Raw genomic sequence first — 24196 nt, 5'->3', positions numbered from 1 at the left:
CATTGATTGTGATGGGCAACAAAATAATAGCCCCTCAAAACCATCCACGCCCTAATTCTCAGTGCCTAGAGGGTGAAGCCTTGAGCCCAGGGAGCAGAACCAAGAGCCACGTAATGGAGACTGCAGATTGGAGTTTGTAATTGTCTGGGCTTGTGACTCCTTGCTTCCATTTTCTCCCTTTTTGAAAGGTAATGGTTATCACTGCTCTCTGGACCTCCTCTACGTTATTCTGAGAGCAGAGAACTTGTTCTCTAGTTTCACAGGTCTACATTGGAAAGGGACTTTCGCCCCAGCATGGATTATACTCACTTATACCTTTGATGTAGATGATACTTGGGATTTTTGACATTTAGATGAGATGCTTTAATGGGTTGAAAATCTGGGGGACTTAAAAAGGGGGTGAATCGATCTTGCATGTGAATGGACATGAATCTTTGGGAGCCAGAGGGTGGACTGGGACAAGCAGAACAGCCCCTCCCAGAGAGGTCCATACTCCAATCACCAGAATCTGTGAATAAATTACCTTATGAGAAAAAGTGACTTCGCAGATATGATCAAGCTTAAGAACCCTGAGATGGAGAGATGATCTGGGTGGCCCTAATTTGATCACCCAAATCTTTAAAGTTCTTTGACCAGTGAAATCTTTGACCAATGTTACTAGCTTTGAGGATGGAAGAAAGAGGCCAAAGCCAGGGGATGTTGCTGCTGCTGCTGCTACTAAGTCGCTTCAGTCATGTCCGACTCTCTGTGACCCCAGAGACGGCAGCCCACCAGTCTCCCCCGTCCCTGGGATTCTCCAGGCAAGAACACTGGAGTGGGTTGCCATTTCCTTCTCCAATGCGTGAAAATGAAAGTGAAGTCGCTCAGTTGTGTCTGACCCCTAGCGACCCCATGGACTGCAGCCTACCAGGCTCCTCCATCCATGGGATTTTCCAGGCAAGAGTACTGGAGTGGGGTGCTATTGCCTCTAGAATCAGGGAAGATCAAAGCAGCAGCTTCTCCCTAGAGCCTCCAGAAAAGAAGCAGTCAGCTGATGCCTTGATCTCACCCCAGAGAGACCTGTATTGGACTTTAGACCTGCAGAATGTTAAGATAATGTATTTGTGTTCTTTTAAAGCACCAAGTTTATGGTAATTATCTTACAACAGCAATAGAAAATGAATCCGGTAATAACAGCTAACATGCTATGCTCTTGCATTACAGCACTACATCCATCTAACTCTCTTCAAAAAGGAAGCTAAAGCTCATCTGAAATTATATTAGGAAATCTGGCCTTGGTTACCTCTCTGATGTCATCTCCTACTACTCTCCCTCTTGCTTCTATTATCCATTCACTCTAGTCTCCTTACTATTCTTTAACTATGCCAAGCAAGCCAGTCCCTATTTTTAGTATGTGCTTTCCTTAGATATGGAGAAGGCAATGGCACCCTACTCCAGTACTCTTGCCTGGAAAATCCCATGGATGGAGGAGGCTGGAAGGCTGCAGTCCATGGGGTCTTGGAGAGTTGGACACGACTGAGCGACTTCACTTTCACTTTTCACTTTCACGCATTGGAGAAGGAAATGGCAACCCACTCCAGTGTTCTTGCCTGGAGAATCCCAGGGACTGGGGAGCCTGTTGGGTTGCCGTCTACGGGGTCGAACAGAGTCGGACACGACTGAAGTGACTTCACTTCACTTCGTTAGATATCCACAAGTCACCCCTCACTTTCTCAGGTCTCTTCTCCAACGTCACCTTCTCAGCGAGGTCTTCTTTTTCACCCTATATATGCCCACACTTACCTGGTACTCTGTAGTCCCTAATTATTCTATAATACATAGCAATTACAATCATTTTATTTGTATTGGAATGTTGATTCTGTTTTTTTTTTCTTGCTCCCTAAATATAAACTCTATGTGAGCAGGGGCTTTATCTATGTTGAGGAGAGTTGTATCTTCAGAACCTAATATAGTGCCTGGCACACAGTAGTCACTCAATAAATATTTGTAGGCATAAAGGAACATTTTTAAAACTATTGACAGATTACAAGAATTCATTTATGGTAAAATTTTTATGCAGAATACACGGCATAAAGCGGGGCAGATAATACACATTAACATTGCTTTGGTTGGCAATTAATGGACCTCAGTGTACAGATGCAATATCATGCCTTGAAGAATGAGATTATTTCTCAAATGACTCCCTATATATAATACTTAAATATGGTACACCTTTCACAAGGTCAGATTATAAGAAAACTACTATACAAATGAGGGCTTCCCTGGTAGTTCAGCTGGTAAAGAATCTACCTGCAATGCAGGAGACCCTGGTTCAATTCCTGGGTTAAGAAGATCCCCTGGAGAAGGGATGGACTACCCACTCCAGTATTCTTGGGCTTCCCTGGTGGCTCAGAAGGTCCGCCTGCAGTGCAGGAGATGTGGGTTCAATCTCTGGGTTGGGAAGATTCCCTGGAGGAGGGAGGGCATGGCAACCCACTCCAGTATTCTTGCCTGGAGAATCCCCATGGACAAAGGAGCCTGCAGGCTACAGTCCATGGGGTGGCAAAGAGTCGGAAACGACTGAGCAACTAAGCACAGCACAGTATATAAATGAATTTTGCATTTTCTTATAAACATAACCAGTGCATTTTTAAAAGGTAAGTGCTAGCTATACTTTTTCCCAACTTTTTAAGTGTTAAAAAAAAATTTCAAACCTATAGAAAATTTGAAAGAACCACAATAATTAACATAATGCCATATTTTCTCTCAGGGCTTCCCTAGTGGCTCAAATGGTAAACAATCGGCTTGCAATTTGGGAGACAAGAGTTTGATCCCTGGGTCCGGAAGGTCCCCTGGGGAAGTAATGGCTACCCACTCCAGTATTCATGCCTGGAGAATTCCATGGACAGAGGAGCTTGGCGGGCTAGTGACTAAAAAAATCCATACTCCTATCCAAATTACAGTTGCCCACTAATGCAGACAAGTACTCTGTCTTGCTTATCTTTCATGATACTGACATTATTGAAAAGTCCAAACAAATCACATTCTGAATTAAACTGTTTCTTCACAGATTCAAGCTGTGTTTCTAAATGTTAGAACATTAGAACAGATTCTAAATGCTCTGACAAGAATGCTACACCACCGTACTTCCAATAATTTGTGTTTTACTCAGTATCGATGCTAGAGGTTTTTTTTTTTCCATGAAGCAATTATTAACTTTTTGCAAAGTACTAATGTTCCATGGAATATGCTTCAGGGAACACTTAGGTAAGGGGGAAAAAAAGTGAAATTCACTAACATGTTTTAGAGTTTGAAGTGAAAAAGCAGGTAAGGATTAAAAATCATTTTTAAATTACAAACTCCATTTCCTTAGGATATGCAAACTGAGCTTTCATAAAGTTTTCCAAAACCCACCACAAAACACTGTTCTAATGCTCAGCTCCTGGCTTAAAGGAAGAAGCTTCTCCCAGATTCTATCATTATGTTATTCAGGAGCTAAGATCTAAAACCAGATTTGTCTGCTTACATGTTCTTTCCAGCAGCCTCTCTCCCTCAGCCTTCAGTTCTAGTTTCTGTAATTGACTTTTCTTGGATCTACAATTACTCTGGGATAAAAGTGGCTGTCTTTTAGTCTAAATAAGAATAATAAAGATGATAAGGAAGACTTAATTCATTTTTTATTGTTCCATATTCAGTAAGAATCAACAAATAACAGAGGAAGGTCTAATCCCTCCCACAGGCATGCAATTATGCAAATCATATGCGGGGGCCTGGGATTTCGGCTCCAGACACTAATTGTAATATTATAATTAGGAACCTATTTACGACTATTTTTATTCACTGTAATTTGATCCCTGCTATTGCCTAATGATTGTCTTTACTACATTACAGCAAACATATGGGAGATACCAATATTTCCTAAAAGTCCTAGAACTCAAGCTCAGGTTTTACTAGTCTTCCTCGTGAAAGTGAAAAGTGAAAGCCACTCAGTCGTATCCGACTCTTTGGGACCCCATGGACTATACAGCCCATGCAATTCTCCAGGCCAGAATACTGGAGTGGGTAGCCTTTCCTTTCTCCAGAGGATCTTCCCAACCTAGGGATCAAACCCAGGTCTTCTGCACTGCGGGCGGATTCTTTACCAGCTGAGCCACAAGGGAAGCTCACTCTTCCTGGTAGCTCAGTGCTAAAGACCCACCTGGCAACGGCAGAAACCAGAAGGAGAGACCAAAGGGAGAAACCAGACCAGAAGGCAGAAACCAGGAGTTCAATCTCTGGGCAGCGAAGATCCCCTGGGGAAGGGAATGGCAGCCCACTCCAGTATTCTTGCCTGGGACATCCCATGGACAGAGGAGCCTGACAGGCTACAGTCCATGGGGTTCCAGAGTCCACTACGACTTAGCTACTAAACAATAACAACAACAACAACAACAACAACGGATCTAACAGGTTTCCAAAAAACTTAGTTACTATTCTGACTCCCAGTGAAGTCGCAAATAGTAAGCATGTTCGTTTTCACCCCCACTTCAGGCGAGAGCCTTCCCTCTTCGGGTGACTTTCTGGCGGCGGTGAGCGTGGGTCCTTGGTTTTGGTACAAATTAGGAAAGAGTAATCAGTACAAATGGGTAACTTTTAAGAGAAAACACTGCGAGCCCTTCAGCTGTTACAAACCACACCATGCTTTAAAAACTCGAGTTGTATTTCAACTGAACACTGAGCATTCACTCCCACAGGTTGGAAATTGTTTGCCGAGCTTTAGTTCCCTTAATTTCACCAGATTATCAAACGACCCATGTCTCACCCTCCACCCATATAGTTATTTTTTTAATTAGAGGATAATTGCTTTACAATATTGTCTTGGCCTCTGACATACATCAATATGAATCAGCCATAGGTATATATATGTGGGGGAACATATGTACACCCATATACTTTTAAGCTTCCAGGAAGCGTTAGGAAAAGGTTGCGGCTGGGACTGCCGCTGGCTGCGCGGACCCGGACCGGACTCGAGCTCCATCTCCCCGGCTTCGCGAAGCGCCGAGGCCGGGAGAGGAAGGATTTTACTCTCCGCCTTTGGAGCTGTTGTGAACCGACAGGAGGGCAAAAGCTATCCCTAAAGACCGTCAACCGCCCTTCTCTGCTGAACTTCTCAGACAGATGTCCGGCGCCCCGGGCGTCGCCCCGCAGGCCTCCCCACCCTCGAGAACGCCGCCAGGCCCTCAGGCTCCCTGGACCGCCGTCCCACACCGGAATCCCGCGGCCACGCCCGCCGGGGCCCAGGCCACGCCCCACGCCACCGCCCACCCCCGGGTCGCTCCCCCGGGCCCCAACACCCGGCAATGGGCGCTGCGCCTGCGCGCGGGAGAGCGCGGGGGCGGGACGAAGCGGCTCGCCGGAAGGGGCGGGGCAGGAGGGTGCTGCACTTTTACGGCTGCGGGCGGGTGAGTACGGGGCGGGGGTTGCGCGCCGCGTCCGGATTGGGGCCAGGCTCGTGCCTCAGGCCGCCGGGGGCTCAGCTCTGCGTCTGGGGCGCCCCCTGGGGAATTCGGGGAAGGGACTGTGATTGAGTTCTATGATGATGGGGGTGCGGGAAACGTGGAACGAGTAAGCGTCGGCAAAATGGATTCACAGGGAAGGTTGGTTGGTTTTCTCCTGAAAAAGGAGATTGTCTGTGAACAGCGTGTTACATTTTTCATTATTTTGGACAAGCTTGTGATTTTACCCTTGTGCCGCAGTAAGACAGTTTTCATAAGGTGGCTCGTAGTTTGCCGCTGGTAAATGGTTAACTAGACGGTGGCCTGTAAAAAGGCACTGTAGTTCAGTGTAGCAACTACCCAAGCGGGAGGTTAAACCTCGTCTTTAACGGAATAAAAATCAGTAAATAAAAATAGGGCTTAGACGGGAAGTCGCAGGAAGTCGCAGACAGCATCAAGTTTCGGTGAAATACTGTGCCGGGCGTAGCCTAGGTCTCTTCCAGCAGACGTACTGTGTTCAAGTAATTTGTGTTTATCATTATGAAAGATAAATACAAATTGTTATTATGAAAGACAGTCTAAGCCAAAATGGCATGAAATTTTTTAATTACCTTGAGAGTTGTGCCCTAATATACTTTGGAAAACAAACACTACTTGGTAGAAAATCAGGAGTTTCCCAAAAGCCTGTGTACATTTCTACTTGTTTGGGAGGTCTATAATGTCCAGAATGTTCTTTTGTGTAGTGAAAACCCGTATCGTTTTGTGCTCAAGGTAATGAAAACCAGGACAGTTCAGTTCCTTTAAGGGCTGTGTTCTATTAGGAGAGCCAAAAAAAAAAAAAGTTGCAAAAGAAATGTAAGTTACGGTTTGAGATATTTGAAGACGTCTAAAAACCTATATTTGGCATGGAAAGAGCTGGTGAGTGCTGGAAACATGTGCCCCTCCACTGATTGTTGCCATGTGGGAATGTGGGTCCCTCATGCACAGATCTGACTTTCCCCATCACAGGCCAAAAATCTCTATCTTTGTAATATTTCTTGATTTTTATTGTTAATTGGCAACCAATCTTTTATGCACTCACATACCCTCTATGGCCAGGAACAGCCAGTTTGTGACATCTGCAGATTATCACCTGAGTACTCAGAAATAATTGGAATTAAGAGAGGAAAAAGTTCCTGCAAACTGTGTCAGGAAGGGATTTAAGAAAACAGTGGGATTTAAGCTGGGTTGAAACGGAGAGGTGTCATGGAGGAGAAGAAGGTAACCAATGACGACTTCCCTGTTGGTCTAGTGGCTAGGACTCTGCATTCCCAATGTAGGGGTCCCCGGGTTCAATCCCTTGATGGGGGAACTAAGATCTCAGAACTAAAGATTCTGCATGCTGCAAGAATAAATGTGAAGCAGCTAAGTAAATAAATATTTAAAGAAAGAAAAGAGAATGTAACCAGTGAGTAAAATCTCAGTTGGAAGGTGAATAGCAGGTTTGGAAGATCGTAAGTAAACTCTCCGTAGGAGAAGTCTGAGAAGGCAGGTACGGTAAATGGAGGAAAACTGGTTTGGGAGACCCTTCAATACTAGACTAGACTTTATCCTCAGGCGCTGGTTCTCAAATTTGAAGTTACATCATAATCACCTGGCAGGTTTGTGAGAGAGTGGCAGGCATGGCCCCCACCTCCAGAGTTCTTGCTTCAGAAGTTCTGGGGTGGGGCTTGAGAATTTCCCTCTTGTCCATTCTCAGTTGCTGGAGTTGCTGTTGGTCTGGGGACCACACTGAGAACTACTGTCCTAGCATGGGGGAAACTATTGGAGGAATTTGAGGTGGATTAGCAAGGAGATCACATTCATGGTTCAGTATAAGTCTTGCTGCGTCTTCCAAGATGGAGGATGGGGAAGGGAGGAAAGAGAAGGAAAGAAGGTTCCTTACAGTTGGTTAACACCTGTTGGTGCCAGGCCCTCTCATGTACACAGTTTCATTTCATAGTCTGACTCTGGTGTGTAAGTCTTAATATTTTCATATGGAGAGTAGTAGAGATTGCCCAGGTACTATAGCTAGTCTCAGAGCCCCTTAAGACCAGTTCAGATTTGAGCTAGGGTAATAGCAGTGGAAATGAATCAAAACATTGGCTGGTGATAGAATTTAGAAAAATCGAGACTTAGCCAGGAGATTGATACCTTAAAGTAGAAGTTGGGAAATCAGTCCTAACTGGAAGAGTAATATAAAAGGTAAAGTGGACAGAGAACTTTAGAATATTCCCTGTGTGAGTTCAGCACATGTTCTGTATTACTCTTCTATAACAATGACCTAGTTAAAAGTTGCATATTTAAAAAGCCATTCTGTTCTATCCAGATTTTCTGAAAATTATTTGAAAAGGAGAAAGTAAAGCCTCCACTGGGGGTGGTAGTGGTGATTTAGTCGCTAAGTCGGGTCCAACTTGCGACCCCACGAACTGAGCCCTCCAGGCTCCTCTGTCCATGGAATTCTCGAGGCAAGAATACTGGAGTGGGTTGCCATTTCTTTCTCCAGGGATCTTCTCAACCCAGGGATCGAACCTGGGTCTCCTGCATGGGGGTGGTGGGAGATGGTAAACAGATGGATGGCATCTGACAGCCTAGCTTCACATTAAAAGTAACTGGCTTGGAGAAATGGAAACATGTGGTGTAACACCACTTTGCCTGTATGAACTGTTGTGCTGCAGACACTGACCTAATGTATTGATTTTGGAAATCCTCTCTGCTGTTTCTTGCCAGAGTAGTTATTGAAATTAAGCATATTCATTGGATCAATTTCAAGACAAATATTCCAAGTCAGAGTGGCTGCTGCCGAACACATTTTTAATGAAGGAAAACATCCATATATTGAAATCAGACTTTAAGAAGGAAGTCCTAAAAATATATTTATACAGTGAAATCTAGAAAAATTTAAGTTTTCAAACATCAGTCAACTAAGTAATCAACATAATGGAGTTATACATACAAAATTATAGCATACATTCATTCATTTATTCTGTGACTGATAAACTATGTTGTGGATCCAGTGATAACTGAGTCTAGGAAGACTGACACTATTTAAAAAATGGTCACAAAATGATGTGATCAGCATCGTAATGCTGATTTCAAGAGTTAGAAATGGTGACTGAAGGAGTGTAGAAAGGAGGCCACAGAAATGTTTTTAGAGGAGACCCTTTTAAGTTGATCTTGAAGGCTGAGGAGGAATTTGTGAGGTGATTAAGACATTCCAAGTAGAAGGGACATCAAGGACAATGGCCACGATGTATAAAAGACTGAGTCTTTCTGGGACCTTCGTGCAGATCAGGATAGTTATAGCAATATGATAAGAGTGGAGGAGGGGGATGAATTCACTTGGAAAGGTGGATAAGAGCACTCATAAAGAATATGAAACTTATTTAATGACTGTCCTGGCTGGATTATAAACGTCATGTTAGGAGCCATGTTGGATCCGTATACCAATGAATGCTAAGGCCTTAACAGAGCTCCTAGGATATAACAGAGCTCCGTAGACTCTTAGTAAATAGTTGCTCAATGAATGAATGGCTAAATCACAGGGGAGAAAAAATTTAACAAATAATACACAAGGAACTTTTAAAGTATTTTAAGCATTTTAAAGTATTTTAAGTAGAGTGATGTAGTCAGTTTTACATTTTATGAGGATAAGTGGTAGTATGGAAGATGAATTAATAATGGCCATAGTTAGCAGTCATTCTAATGGGTGTGGGGTGGTATCTCATTGTAGTTTTAAATTGCATTGTCTTTATGATTGATTATGGTGAATATCTTTTCATGTGCATATTAATCATTTGTGTATCTTCCTGGAGAACTGTCTGTTCAAGCCCTTGGCACATTTTTGATTTGGGTTGTTTCTGTTGCTGAGTTTCAGAAGTTCTTTATATATTCTGGATATTAATCTCGTGTCGGGTATATGATTTGCAAGTATTTTCTCCCATCCTGTGGGTTGCTTTTTACTCTGTTGACATTGTCTTTTGATGCACAATTTTTTTAAATTTCCATAAAGACAAGTTTGTTAAAAATACTGGCCATAGCAATGGCTATAATAGGTTGTGCCCATTGGTAGATTATGATCTTCATTTTAAGAAAAACTTGAAAAGTATTAGCATATAGCACATGCAATAGGGATAAAAAATGTTCTGTGAAGCTCGTTTCAGGTATATGTCTGTGTATTGACTGGTGTAAGTGTATTTCTTTCTATGAACTTCTGTCAGAGTTTGAAAGCCATTATAGTAGAGAAATCTGGGCGTGATGGTAAGAGAATGGAATGGATGTAAAAGATATTTAGAGGAAAACAAGTGTGAAACCACGCACCTGCTGTCCATATGAACCCTCTTGCAGGAGAGGGGATGTACTTACCCAACCTCTTTCAGTATTTTTGCCTACTTGGTGTTTTCATTATATATTAATAAGTAGACTTTCTGGTTTATTAGGAATAGTGGTGCTTTGAGGTATCTTACTGAGTGTTGTAAGTGCTACAGAATTTCTTTTTATTTTCCTGGTGCTCAGTGTAAAGTTGTAGGATGAAACCATACTCTTAGGAATTGTGAAAATTCATTGAAACAGTTTGATTATTGGCCTGCTTCTTTGATTTCTTTCCCTAAGAAAGCAAGAAAAGGTGCTTAGATCCATGAGCAGGTGGGAAGTCCTTCTCCCTGTTGTTGCTAAGTTGTATCGGACTGTTCTGCAACCCCGTGGACTGTAGCCGCCAGGCTCCTCTGTCCGTGGGATTTCCCAGGCAAGAATACTGGAGTGGGTTGCCATTTCCTCTTCAGTGGATCTTCCTGGACCAGGATTGAACCCAGGTCTCCTGCATTGGCAGGCAGGTTCTCTACCACTGAGCCACCTGGGCCTGCATGATTTTGCCACTGTAGTAGACTTAGTCTGTTCTGTCTGTGACATGTACATCCAGGCAGAAAGGTGCTCATGGAAGGCGGAGTCGTATTGGCGCTTTTTATAAACTGTGAGCAAGAGCCGTTATTGTGATTTATTTCTGTATTATTACTTTTGACTACACTTCATCTTCCCTGCCGCATGCGGGCTTTTTCTAGTTGCAGTGAATGGGGGCTACCCTTCATTGTGCTGCACAGGCTTCTCATCGCGGTGGCTCCTCCTTGCAGAGCACAGGCTCTATGGCTTGCAGGCTTTGGTAGTAATGGCACACAGGCTTTATTTGTTCCAAGGCATGTGGAATCTTTCGGACTAGGGATCACTGAACCCATGTGCCTTGTATTGGCAGGCGGATTCTTAACCACTGCATCAATATTGAGGGAAATCCTCTGTATTGGCTTTTAAAAAGTTTACGGACTTCTTTAAAATCCAGTTGGTTTTGTGAAATTAATGGGTTTAAGTATATTTTACATTTAGTTGTCAAGTGGAATTATTCTGTGTAGAACAAGAAAACATTAAAAATTTTAGAAATTTGGTCTGTTCTTTCGCCTAATATATTATTAGGATCTCCTACTGATAAGGTTTGTACAGAAAATGTAAATTAAGTTTTCCTTTTGGCCTAAGCCAAAGAGAAAGAGAGAAAGGAACAACACGAAGATAAACAGCCTGTGCCATAACCAGATATTATTTGGTGTTCCCTTAATGCGACATGACACCACTCCTCTTTTTATACAAGAATCTAGAGTTGATACTGTATCAGTTCAGTTCAGTCACTCAGTCGTGTCCGACTCTTTGCAACCCCATGAATCACAGCATGCCTGGCCTCCCTGTCCATCACCAACTCCCGGAATTCACCCAGACTCACATCCATCGAGTCAGTGATGCCATCCAGCCATCTCATCCTCTGTTGTCCCCTTCTCCTCCTGCCCCCAATCCCTCTCAGCATCAGAGTCTTTTCCAATGAGTCAACTCTTCGCATGAGGTGGCCGAAGTACTGGAGTTTCAGCTTTAGCATCATTCCTTCCAAAGAAATCCCAGGGCTGATGTCCTTCAGAATGGACTGGTTGGATCTCCTTGCAGTCCAAGGGACTCTCAAGAGTCTTCTCCAACACCACAGCTCAAAAGCATCAATACTTTGGCACTCAGCCTTCTTCACAGTCCAACTCTCACATCCATACGTGACCACAGGAAAAACCATAGCCTTGACTAGACGAACCTTTGTTGGCAAATAATGTCTCTGCTTTTGAATATGCTATCTAGGTTGGTCATAACTTTACTTCCAAGGAGTAAGTGTCTTAATTTCATGGCTGCAGTCACCATCTGCAGTGATTTTGGAGCTCAAAAAAATAAAGTCTGACACTGTTTCCACTGTTTCCCCATCTATTTCCCATGAAGTGATGGGACCGGATGCCATGATCTTCGTTTTCTGAATGTTGAGCTTTAAGCCAACTTTTTCACTCTCCACTTTCACTTTCATCAAGAGGCTTTTTAGTTCCTCTTCACTTTCTGCCATAAGGGTGGTGTCATCTGCATATCTGAGGTTATCTGGCTCAATGAAATCTGTAGTTTCCCCAGATTCTGCCACTGGTTGTTAGGCATTGGTCGGTCAGCCTCGCCTTACTAGCCTCACCTGTGAAATGGACTCTCATCTGCTGTTCTCAGGCTTAGCTGAGGGAATGCCTGCTCAATAGCTCACACATGTTCAACATTCAGTAAAAGGTAGCAGCTGCTGCTCTGCCTTTCAGAAGGTCCAGAGGGTTTGGAAGCACCAAGAAAATCAGCCCTCAGGGAGAGATTTGAAAGTATAAAATTCTGGAATTATATACATGTGGATAGCTTTCTAGTTTTGGCAAAGAATGAATGACCTAAAATGTTATCCTCTTCCTGGCTCTTTCTTTTCATTTAAAGACCTTTTCAGATTTCTGTTGGCATGAAAGGGCAGGGAACTTTACAATCCCAAATTGTTATAAATCCTACGATATAAGCCATAAGCTTGTCAGATAGCTGGTATGGATTTTCTGAGAAAAACTACAAATAAATTGTTGTAAGAAATCACTATTCTAAATGTTAGAGCAAAATCTATATTCTATTGATATTTATTGTTGTTGTTCAGTCACAAGTTGTGTCCGACTCTTTGCCACCCTGGGAACATCAGGCTTCCCTGTCCTTCACTGGCTCCTGGCGTTTGCTCAAACTCATGTCCATTGAGTCAGTGATGCCATCCAACCATGTCATCCTCTGGTGCCCCCTTCTCCTCCTGCCTTCAATCTTTCCCAGCATCAGAGTCACAGTGAGTCGAATCTTGGCATCAGGTGGCCAAGAGTTGGAGCTTCAGCTTCACACCAGTCCTTCAGGGTTGATTTCCTTTAGAATTGACTGGTTTGATCTCCTTGCAGTCCAAGAGACTCTCGAGTCTTTTCCAGCATCACAGTTCAAAATCATTAATTCTTCGGTGCTCAGCCCCTTTAATGGTCCAACTCTCACATCCATACATGACTACTGGAAAAACCATAGCTTTGATTAGATGGACCTTTGTTGGCAAAGTGATGTCTCTGCTTTTTAATACTCTGTCTAGGTTTGTCTAGCTTTTCTTCCAAGGAGCAAGTGTCTTTTAATTTCATGGCTGCAGTCACCATCCACAGTGATTTTGGAGCCCAAGAAAATTAAATCTGGCATTGTTTGCATTGTTTCCCCATCTATTTGCTATAAAGTGATGGGACCAGATGCCATGATCTTAGTTTTTTGAATGTTGAGTTTTAAGCCAGCTTTTTCACTCTCCTCTCTCACCTTCATCAAGAGGCTCTTTAGTTCCTCTTCACTTTCTGCCATTAGAGTGTTGTTATCTGTATTTCTAAGGTTGTTTATACTTCTCCCAACAATCTTGATTCCAGTTTTGATTTATCCAGTCCAGCATTTAGCATGATGTACTCTGCATAGAGGGGGCTCAGTTGGTAAAGAATCTGCCTGAAGTGCAGGAGACCCGGGTTCCATTACTAGGTTGGGAAGATCCCCTGGAGAAGGAAATGGCAACCCATTCCAGTATTCTTGCCTGGAGAGTCCCATGGATAGAGGAGCCTGGCAGGCTACAGTCCCTGAGGTCACAAGAGTCGGACACGACTTAGCTATTAAACCACCACCACCACCACCACCGCTCTGCATAGAAGTTAAATAAGCAGGGTGACAATATACAGCCTTGATGTACTCCTTTCCCAATTTTGAACCAGTCCATTGTTCCATGTCCGGTTCTAACTGTTGCTTCTTGACCTGCATACAGGTTTCTCAGGAGGCAGTTAAGATGGTCTGGTAATCCCGTCTCTTTAAGAATTTTCCACAGTTTTTTGTGATCCTCACAGTCAGAGGCTTTAGCTTACTCAGTGAAGCAGAAGTAGACGTTTTTCTGGAATCCCCTTGCTCTTTCTATGATCAATGGATGTTGGCGCAAGATAAAACCTGTGCCTCATCCTTAAGGGTTCTCTTTCTCTCCCATCCACGTCTCATGTATTACCAACTCCTCCAGAATTCATCCAGCATCTAACTCCAGCCCACCTGGTCGCGGTCTCTGTTATCTCAGCTGCATTTTTGCAGTAGTTTCTTAGCTGCTCTTATCCTTTCTGTTCTTGCATCTGCATCAGATCCCTTTGATCTGAAGGGAAGTCAGATTGGGTTCTCCTCTCTCCCTTGACTTCCCTTTCACTCAAAGTTGAATTCCTTCCAGTCATCTTTCAGGCCCTGTATCTGACCCCCTCTTTGGCCTTCCCCTTTACACTTTCTTTCTTGCTCATTCACCTCCGGCCACACTGACCTTATTCCTAGCCTGTTGTCTGTTTCCCTTACGTGGATGTTAGCTTCATGGGGGCAAGAGCTATTGTCCCGTTAGATCAGTGTTGCAACCCCAGTGCTAAACCACTGCATGACATGTAGTAGGTGATCAGGTATTGAATGCATGCTTTAAGATCTTGTTTCTCTCTTTCTCTTTATATTACTTTGCTCTTTTTGAGAGCATAGGTCTGTTGGGTAAGAGATTGTCATGGTAAGAATTAATTAAAGAATTAATGTAAAAAATTTTTTTAATTAAGTTAATTAAATATTTTAAATGTAGCTTGTTCTTTGGCTCCTCCTAATGCTACCCCATCACTGTACACTGAAAACGCTTCTTACCACTTTGGGAGGCACAGAGTTACTAATACCTATTTCCCAAAGGAGCTCCTTTATTCTAAAACAATTTATGGAGAAATAAATGCCACAGAGAGTCAAAAACCTGGGTTTGAGTCCACTGGCTATGACTGTAGTCAGCTAACTCACTCTTGCTGCTGCTGCGGCTGCTGCTAAGTCGCTTCAGTCGTGTCCGACTCTGTGTGACCCCATAGATGGCAGCCCACTAGGCTCCCCCGTCCCTGGGATTCTCCAGGCAAGAACACTGGAGTGGACTGCCATTTCCTTCTCCAGTGCATGAAAGTGAAAAGGGAAAGTGAAGTCACTCAGTTGTGTCTGACTCTTAGCGACCCCATGGACTGCAGCCCACCAGGCTCCTCCATTCATGGGATTTTTTCCAGGCAAGATTTCTGGAGTGGGGTGCCATCGCCTTCTCCAAACTCACTCTTAGTTTCTGTTATTAAATGAGAATAACTATCCAGTTGTCTTCATGGAATTGTCTGGGAGAGTAAAGTGAAATAAAGTATTCGAAATGGTTCATACACTCTTGAGTGACAGGCAAGTGGGAAATGAAATAAGATCAGATTAGCATTCTTTAGAATAATTGCAGTGTGTCAGACTCCATGGCAAACTTTGAGGATCCTAACATGGAAGTTCAGTTCAGTCGCTCAGTCATGTCCCACTCTGCAACCCCATGGAGTGCAGCACGCCAAGCCTCCCTGTCCATCGCCAACTCCCGGCGTTTACCCAAATTCATGTCCATTGAGTTGGTGAGGCCATCCAACCATCTCCTTCTCTATTGTCCCCTTCTTTTCTCACTTTCAGTCTTTCCCAGCATCAGGGTTTTCTCAAATGAATCAGTTCTTCACATCAGGTGGCCAAGGATTGGAGTTTCAGCTTCAACATCAGTCCTTCCAATGAGTATTCAGGACTGATTTCCTTTAGGATGGACTGGGTGGATCTCCTTGCAGTCCAAGGGACTCTCAAGAGTCTTCTCCAACACCACAGTTCAGAAGCATCAATCCTTCGGATCTCAGCTGTCTTTATAGTCCAACTCTCACATACGTACATGACCACTGGAAAAACCAAAGCTTTGACTAGACAGACCTTTGTTGGCAAAGTAATGTCTCTGCTTTTTAATATGTTGTCTAGTTTGGTCATATCTTTTCTTCCAAGGAGCAAACATCTTTTAATTTCATGGCTGCAGTCACCATCTGCAGTGATTTTGGAGCCCCCCAGAAATAAAGTCTGTCACTGTTTGCATCGTTTCCCCATCTATTTGCCATTAAGTGATGGGACCAGATGCCATGATCTTAGTTTTCTGAATGTTGAACTTTAAGCCAGCTTTTTCACTCTCCTCTTTCACTTTCATCAAGAGGCTTTTGAGTTCCTCTTCACTTTCTACCTTAAGGGTGGTGTCATCTGCATATCTGAGGTTATTGATATTTCTCCCAGCAATCTTGATTCCAGCTTGTGCTTCTTCCAGCCCAGCATTTCTCATGATGTACTCTGCATATAAGTTAAATAAGCAGGGTGACAATATACAGCCTTGACGTACTGCTTTTCCTATTTGGAACCAGTCTGTTGTTCCATGTCCAGTTCTAACTGTTGCTTCCTGACCTGCATGCAGATTTCTCAAGAGGCAGGTCAGGTGGTCTGGTATTCCCATCTCTTGAAGAATTTTCCACAGTTTATTGTGGTCCACTATTGCATAGTCAGTGAAGCAGAGCTAGATGTTTTTCTGGAACTCTCTTGCTTTTTCCGTGATCCAGCGGATGTTGGCAATTTGATCTCTGGTTCCTTTGCCTTTTCTAAAATCAGCTTGAACATCAGGAAGTTCACGGTTCACGTATTGCTGAAGCCTGGCTTGGAGAATTTTGAGCATCACTTTGCTAGCATGTGAGATGAGTGCAATTGTGCAGTGGTTTGAGCATTCGTGGCATTGCCTTTCTTTGGGATTGGAATGAAAACTGACCTTTTCCAGTCCTGTGGCCACTGCTGAGTTTTCCAAATTTGTTGGCATATTGAGTGCAGCACTTTCACAGCATCATCTTTCAGGATTTGAAATAGCTCAACTGGAATTCCATCACCTCCACTAGCTTTGTTTGTAGTGATGCTTTCTAAGGCCCACTTGACTTCACATTCCAGGATGTCTGGCTCTAGGTGAGTGATCACACCATCGTGATTATCTGGGTCATGAAGATCTTTTTTGTACAGTTCTTCTGTGTATTCTTGCCACCACTTCTTAATATCTTCTGCTTCTGTTAGGTCCATACCATTTCTGTCCTTTATCGAGCCCGTCTTTGCATGAAATGTTCCCTTGGTATCTCTAATTTTCTTGAAGAGATCTCTAGTCTTTCCCATTCTGTTGTTTTCCTCTATTTCTTTGCATTGATCCCTGAGGAAGGCTTTCTTATCTCTCCTTGCTATTCTTTGGAAGTCTGCAATAAGATGCTTATATCTTTCCTTCTGTTCTTTTCACAGCTATTTGTAAGGCCTCCTCAGACAGCCATTTTGCTTTTTTGCATTTCTTTTCCACGGGGATGGTCTTGATCCCTGTCTCCTGTACAATGTCACGAACCTCCGTCCATAGTTCATCAGGCACTCTGTCTATCAGATCTAGTCCCTTAAATCTATTTCTCATTTCCACTGTATAATCATAAGGGATTTGATTTAAGTCATACCTGAATGATCTAGTGGTTTTCCCTACTTTCTTCAATTTAAATCTGAATTTGGCAATAAGGAGTTCATGATCTGAACCACAGTCAGCTCCCGGTTTTGTTTTTGCTGACTGTAATAGAGCTTCTCCATCTTTGGCTACAAAGAATATAATCAGTCTGATTTCGGTGTTGACCATCTGGTGATGTCCATGTGTAGAGTCTTCTCTTGTGTTGTTGGAAGAGGGTGTTTGTATTCTTTTGGCAAAACTCTATTAACCTTTGCCCTGCTTCATTCCGTATTCCAAGGCCAAATTTGCCTGTTACCCCAGGTGTTTCTTGACTTCCTAGTTTTGCATTCGAGTCCCCTATAATGAAAAGGACATCTTTTTTGGGTGTTAGTTCTAAAAGGTCTTGTAGGTCTTCATAGAACTGTTCAACTTCAGCTTCTTCAGCGTTACTGGTTGGGGCATAGGCTTGAATCGCCGTGATATTGAATGGTTTACCTTGGAAATGAACAGAGATCATTCTGTCATTTTTGAGATTGCATCCAAGTACTGCATTTCAGACTCTTCTGTTGACCATGATGGCTACTCCCATTTCTTCTAAGGGATTCCTGCCCACAGTAGTAGATATAATGGTCATCTGAGTTAAATTCACCCATATCAGTCCGTTTTAGTTCGCTGATTCCTAGAATGTCGACATTCACTCTTGCCATCTCTTGTTTGACCACTTCCAATTTGCCTTGATTCGTGGACCTGACATTCCAGGTTCCTGTGCAATATTGCTCTTTACAGCATCAGACCTTGCTTCTATCACCAGTCACATCCACAACTGGGCATTGTTTTTGCTTTGGCTCCATCCCTTCATTCTTTCTGGAGTTATTTCTCCACTGATGTCCAGTAGCATATTGGGCACCTACCGACTTGGGGAGTTCCTCTTTCAGTATCCTATCATTTTGCCTTTTCACACTGTTCATGGGGTTCTCAAGGCAAGAATACTGAAGTGGTTTGCCATTCCGTTCTCCAGTGGACCACATTCTGTCAGACCTCTCTATCATGACCCACCCGTCTTGGGTGGCCCCACAGGGCTTGGCTTAGTTTCACTGAGTTAGACAAGGCTGTGGTCCGTATGATTAGATTGACTAGTTTTCTGTGATTATGGTTTCAGTGTGTCTGGCCTCTGATGTCCTCTCGCAACACCTACTGTCTCAGTTGGGTTTCTCTTACCTTGGACGTGGGGTATCTCTTCACGGCTGCTCCAGCAAAGCGCAGCCACTGCTCATTACCTTGGACGAGGTCGCCCCTCCTGACCTTGAACGTGGAGTAGCTCCTCTCTGCCCTCCTGCAGCCTGGGCAGCACTAGTTCCAATATATTGGGTTGGCCAAGAAGGTCATTCATGTCTTCCTGTAACAGCTTGGAAAACCCAAACAAACTTTTTGGCCAACCCAATATATATGCCCAGTGACTGCTTCTTTGAGTTCCTCAGTCTTCTCTGATGTGGTAGAGACCAAGCTCAGCCTCTGTACAAGTATGTCCTCAGCCTGGAAGGCCTGCCTCTTCTTTCTGCAGCTTTATTTAACCTTTCAGACCCAGCCCCGGCATTGACTCCTCGGTGACTTTGAACCTTGTCCTGCCCCAGGAAAGTTCTTTTCCATGACCTGTCTGTTCTCACAGTGCGTTCTTTCTCCAAACACAGTGTTTGTAGTACTATGAGCTGTTAAAGTGCTGGGTTTAGACCATTTAGGGTAAGATAATGAGGCAGTCCAGCAAAGGAGGTGTAGTGGAGTGAATGGTGGTCTCTCAAATGATTTGTCCACGTCCTTATCTCTGGAACTGGAGAATGTGATTCTCTTTGGAAAAAGGATCTTTGCAGATATAATTAAGTTAAAGACCTTGGGATGAGACCATCTTGGATTATCTGAATGGGCCCAATTCAGTGATAAATACCCACACAGAAGAGAGACACAAAAAGTAGGCCATGTGAAGAAGGAGGCAGATATTGGAGTCTTTTAACTATGAGCTGAGGAGCCCCTGATGCCCCAGGAAGCTGGGAGGAGCAGGGAACAGTCTCCATCTAGAGCCTTCAGAGGGAGCGACGTCCTCCTAACATTTTGGTCTCTGACTTCCCACCTCCAGAACCATGAGATAGGTTTCTGTGGTTTTAATCCACAGAGTTTATGGTAATTTGTTACAGCAGCCTTTGGGTGCTAATATAGAAGTTTATAGTATGGTGACTGGAACATAATAAAATATCATTGTCACCACCATCAAAAACATTATCTTTTTTTTTTTTTCCACTGTTGTTCTTGTAACCTGGCGCGGGACATGGACGGTAGTACTGCTCAGAAGATCGCCTCGCCTGTGCGTGTCCAGTTTGGTGGTAGTGATAGTGGTTTGCATGAGAAGTGTGTTTAATGTGATCTCGGAGAGAGCTTCCAGAATAGAACCCCTCTTAACTTTTTTTTGTTTTAAATGTCTCCTTGTGTATTTCTGTGAAGGGTGGTAGTGGATGTTTTGAACTTTTGGATACATTTTTACACATTTTAAATTAAATTGTACTTTTAGAATAAGACTAATAGAAAAATGATGCGCAGTTATAGTTCTAACAATAAAAAAAATCTTAAAATGTTTCTTTTTTTCTCCTAATAAAACTGTTATTTAGTTAAAATTAATTTTCTGCTGGCCTTGAAATATAATTTAGAGAGGTACTTTAGAGCAATAAAGTAATTTATTTCATTGTGCTACATGGTACTTGAAAACCAAAAATTTCAAATAATCATGAATGGAGAGTTAAGCATTATATGTCATTTGCCTGACATAATTTTTACTAAAGTTTTATAAATTGGCATCTCAATAATAAAAGCTAATTAAGTTTATTAAGCTCTTACTCTGTGCCAAGCACTGTCCCCAGCTGCTTATATGAATTAACTCATTTTGTTCTCACAGCTTTCCTAGTCCTTGATCTGTTCTCTTAATTCGAGAGGAAGCTGAGGCGCACAGTGGTTAAGTAGCTTGCCCAAGGTCATTATTGCTTACGTGGCAGAGATGCCGAGTGGCCATGGCCCATAACCTCTGCACTCTCCTGACTCTCAGTGGACCCTGTCAGCCTTCATTGGCTAATACAGTCGAGCAGAATATTAGTAAATCTAAGTAACACACCCTTGTCCAGTTCCATAGTCGTGCCGACTTTAGTGTGCTTACCCACAGAGATTCTAATTCTTGCGGCTGGGGTATGTAGTTTTAAAAGCACCCAAGTGGTTCTTTCCATACTTTGAGATGCACTGGATCAGGTTCCAGAAAGCCCACAGTTCATTTCCCACACAGGCTTGTGTTGGTGGGTGTGGTGGTTTGTGTGGAATGTTAGACTATTCTTGGCGTCTGTCTGTGTTCCAGGTAAGTCTGTTGAATACATGCTGTGCTGTGCTCAGTCACTCAGTTGTGTCCCACTCTTTGTGACCCCATGGACTGTAGCCCACCAGGCTTCTCTGGCCATGGGATTCTCCGGGCACAAGCACTGGAGTGGGTTGCCATGCCCTCCTCCAGGGGATCTTCCCAACCCAAGAATCAAACCAGGGTCTCCTGCATTGCAGGTGGATTCTTTACCAGCTGAGCTACCAGGGAAGCCCATTTGAATACGTACATGGATCTAACCTTATGCCTCAATGCCTGTATTACTAGGCACTTTCCTTTTGTGGAGATGAATAACAAAGGGATTTTTTTTTTTTAACCTATTGAATGAGTTTCAAAATAGGGTATATTCAATCTGAGGAAATTGTTATGATAAATAAAAGGTTTGTAGACAGAAGAAAATAACATTATGTAAAGTTTCTATCCTAATGGGTTGTGGTTTTTTGGGGGGGAGGGAGTTGGTTTGGTTTTTGTTTAAAAGAAAATTTTAATGTGCTGTGCACTTCACAGCAGAGCAACAGTTTCATGGTTTGGGTTACTCTGAATATTAACCCTGGACAAGGTGGGAGTCTTCGCTCTTAAGTTTGGGAAGAAACTTTTATGCCTTTGTACTATCAAAATCCCTGATTCTGTGTGTTTTGGAATCTAGGGAGGACACTAAGCTTGCCACTTCACCATTTAATATCTTAGTTGGATGTTGAACTGGCGAAATACGTTTTTTTTCCTCTTTTAGGGAGTCACAAGTCACATTGAACCAAAAATCATCCATTGTTTTCTTCAATTACAAGCACAATGAATATTCCCATGCTGCTCCAGCGTCCTCACCAGCACTTCCTAAAAGGCCTTGTGAGAACACCTTTCCGATGTTACCGCTTCATCTTTCACCCAAGTCCTCACCTCGGATCTGGAGTCCCGTGTGCTCAGCCGCTCAGTTCTCCTGGACTTCATTGTGCAAAGTGGATGCTGCCATCGAATGGTTTAACAAGAAAATTATGTCTGCAAACAACCTTAGAGGAACATACAGAAGGGCTTTCTGATAAAGAACAAAGACTTGTGGATAAGCTCTATGCTGGTTTAATCCAAGGCCAGAGGGCCTGTTTGGCGGAGGCCATAACTCTTGTAGAATCAACACACAGCAGGAAAAAGGAGTTAGCCCAGGTGCTTCTTCAGAAAGTATTAGCCCACCACAGAGAACAAGAAAACTTGAATAAAGGAAAACCACTAGCATTTCGAGTGGGTCAGTCTTTTTTTTTTTTTCTGTACATATTTTTCAAAATTCTCTTTTAAAATAAGTCTAAATAGCTTATGATTTAAAGGGGATTTTTTTTTTTCTTGCAGAAGTTTGGAATTAATTTTAGAGGCCTTTTCTTTGCAAACATTAGTCTTGTTATATTGGTGTGGAGGGGAAATGCCATGACCATTTGAACCAAGGCTCTGTATTTTAAGAGAATAATATGAGATTTCTATTTTGGCAGAGACCTTGCTGTGGATTTCCCTAGTGGCTCAGATGGTAAAGCATCTGCCTCCAATGCAGGAGACCCAGGTTTGATCCCTGGGTTGGGAAGATTCCCTGGAGAAGGGAATGGGAACCCACTCCAGTATTCTTGCCTGGAGAAATCCATGGACAGAGGAGCCTGGCGGGCTATGGTCCGTGGGGTCTCAAGAGTTGGACGCGACTGAGCGACTAACACTTTCTTTGCTGTGGCTTCCAGAGTAGAAACAGGTGTAGGAAGAAGTGTCCACTGGCTTCCTCCCTTCTCTCAGCAGAATATCTGCTTAATAGTCTAAAGTGAATTCCTTGTGGTTGGGGCTATATCAGCCATAATTGTCCTTATCACATTGCAAAATTCTGCTTCTTAGGTGTTTCATTAGTCTTTCTCCAGGCCAGTTTCACTTCTGTCAGATACTTTTTTATTAGAGTTCCGGAAATGGCTTGGCTCTAAGCATAGTCATCTCAATACGCAAATGTATTTTAAAGGTGACTCCATGTTCATATACTGTCTAAAATGTTCACTTGATTTCGTGAACAGTTGACCTGTTTTTGTAATTGCAAATAAACTTGTTATATTTTCAAAATTGTGGATTCTAGAACAATGTGGATGTGTTTGACCAGAAGGAATTAAGCAGATCAGTTTTGGGTAGGATGCATGCTTTTCATGATGGCAGACTAAGTGATTCCAACCAACCCGCCCACTTAAAACAACTAGAAGTGGTGGACAAAGTGTAGAACGTTTTTGAGGCGTGAGTAAATACACTTAAAAATGGATTGGCATTACATTATATCTCAGTTTATTTGCAGTATAGAGCCTAAAACCTCTTAGATTTTGTGGGTAATGAGGCCTGAATAAAGATAATTTCAAAAAAAGCTTGCTGCTGCTGCTGCCGCTAAGTCGCTTCAGTCGTGTCTGACTCTGTGCGACCCCATAGACGGCAGCCCACCAGGCTCTCCCATCCCTGGGATTCTCCAGGCAAGAACACTGGAGTGGGTTGCCATTTCCTTTTCCACAAAAAGAGCTTACCGACTGCTATTTGTACTAGTCCACATTTTTCCTCCATCTTATTCTTCTGCCTTAAGGAGAGGTGTCTCTTTTTGAAGGTACTGCACTGGACGTTAATAATCATTATGTATTGTAGACAGATAAAACAGCAAACTCCCATAGAGAAGTTCCAGTTATGAGCAAGTGTTTACTTACTGGCTGTAGAGAATCTTTGAAGAGAAAATGTCCAGAAATACTTAGAGTTAATGAGCAACTCACACATAACTGTTGTTCAGTTGCTCAGTCGTGTCTGACTCTTTGCAACCCCATGGACTGTAGCACACCAGGCTTCTCCATCCTTCACTATCTCCTGGAGTCTGCTCAAATTCATGTCCATTGGATCGGTGATGCCATCCAACTATCTCATCCTCTGTCACCCCTTTCTCCTCCTGCCCTCAACCTTTCCCAGTATCAGGGTCTTTTCCAATGAGTTGACTCTGCATCAGGTGGCCAGAGTATTGGAACTTCAACTTCAGTATCAGTCCTTCCAATGAGTATTCAGGGTTGATTTCCCTTAGGATTGACTGGTTTGATCTCCTTGCTGTCCGAGGGACTCTCAAGAGTCTCCAACACCACAGTTTGAAAGCATCAGTTCTTCTATCTGGACCTTTGTTGGCAAAGTAATGTCTCTGCTTTTTAATACGCTGTCTAGGCTTGTTATAGCTTTTCTTCCAAGGAACAAGTGTCTTTTAATTTCATGGAAATTCACAGCACTCTTCTGGTTCTTCCATCTTGATCTTACGAGGCCAGATAAACCTGGGTGTTGGTTGCAGTTGTTTTATCACCAGCATAAATTAAAGCAACAAATGTTTATTCAGCACCGATTAAGACAGAGACCTGCCCTGAAAATTATAGTATGGTGCCAAGCATACCATATGCCATACATACTTTTGAGTGTAGTTACAATTAAGTCCTTATGTTTTGTAGTTTTTATTGAACATAGTTATATATCTCTCTCGACACCATGTGCTGTTCTAAACATATTGCAAAATTAACTCATCTAATCCTCACAATAACCTAAAGGTGCTCTTACATCCATCTTATGGCAGAGTATACTTAGCATACAGAATGA

At 43.0% G+C, this 24196-nt stretch overlaps 1 protein-coding gene and 1 non-coding gene across 13 annotated transcripts in view; both read left to right on the top strand.

Moving 5' to 3' along the window:
- The first annotated feature begins 5241 nt into the window (after nucleotides 1–5241).
- Nucleotides 5242–24196, top strand: part of MMAA (metabolism of cobalamin associated A) — a 28943-nt gene continuing 9988 nt past the window's right edge. For 3 of the 12 annotated variants that reach the window (XR_015144159.1, XM_086346507.1, XM_086346503.1), the window contains exons 1-2: nucleotides 5410–5615; nucleotides 21321–21824. Coding sequence is in view for 6 of the 12 variants with exons in the window: in XM_086346507.1 (XP_086202633.1) it covers nucleotides 21380–21824 (445 nt within the window). In the remaining 6 variants the exon portion in view is untranslated. Of the gene's footprint in view, nucleotides 5616–6224; nucleotides 6372–19509; nucleotides 19541–21320; nucleotides 21825–22062; nucleotides 22131–24196 lie in introns of those variants that run through there. The other 9 variants (XM_086346508.1, XM_086346504.1, XM_086346505.1 and 6 more) reach the window with 8 other exon arrangements.
- On the top strand, nucleotides 22080–22151 carry TRNAW-CCA (transfer RNA tryptophan (anticodon CCA)). The gene has a single exon. It is a non-coding gene; the product is annotated as a tRNA-Trp (tRNA).

Source organism: Bos grunniens, chromosome 17 (assembly GCF_055505025.1).
Source record: "Bos grunniens cultivar Pamir isolate PY7600 chromosome 17, Bosgru_T2T1.0, whole genome shotgun sequence".
Taxonomy (NCBI): domain Eukaryota; kingdom Metazoa; phylum Chordata; class Mammalia; order Artiodactyla; family Bovidae; genus Bos; species Bos grunniens.
This window is presented reverse-complemented; position numbering and strand designations above follow the sequence as displayed.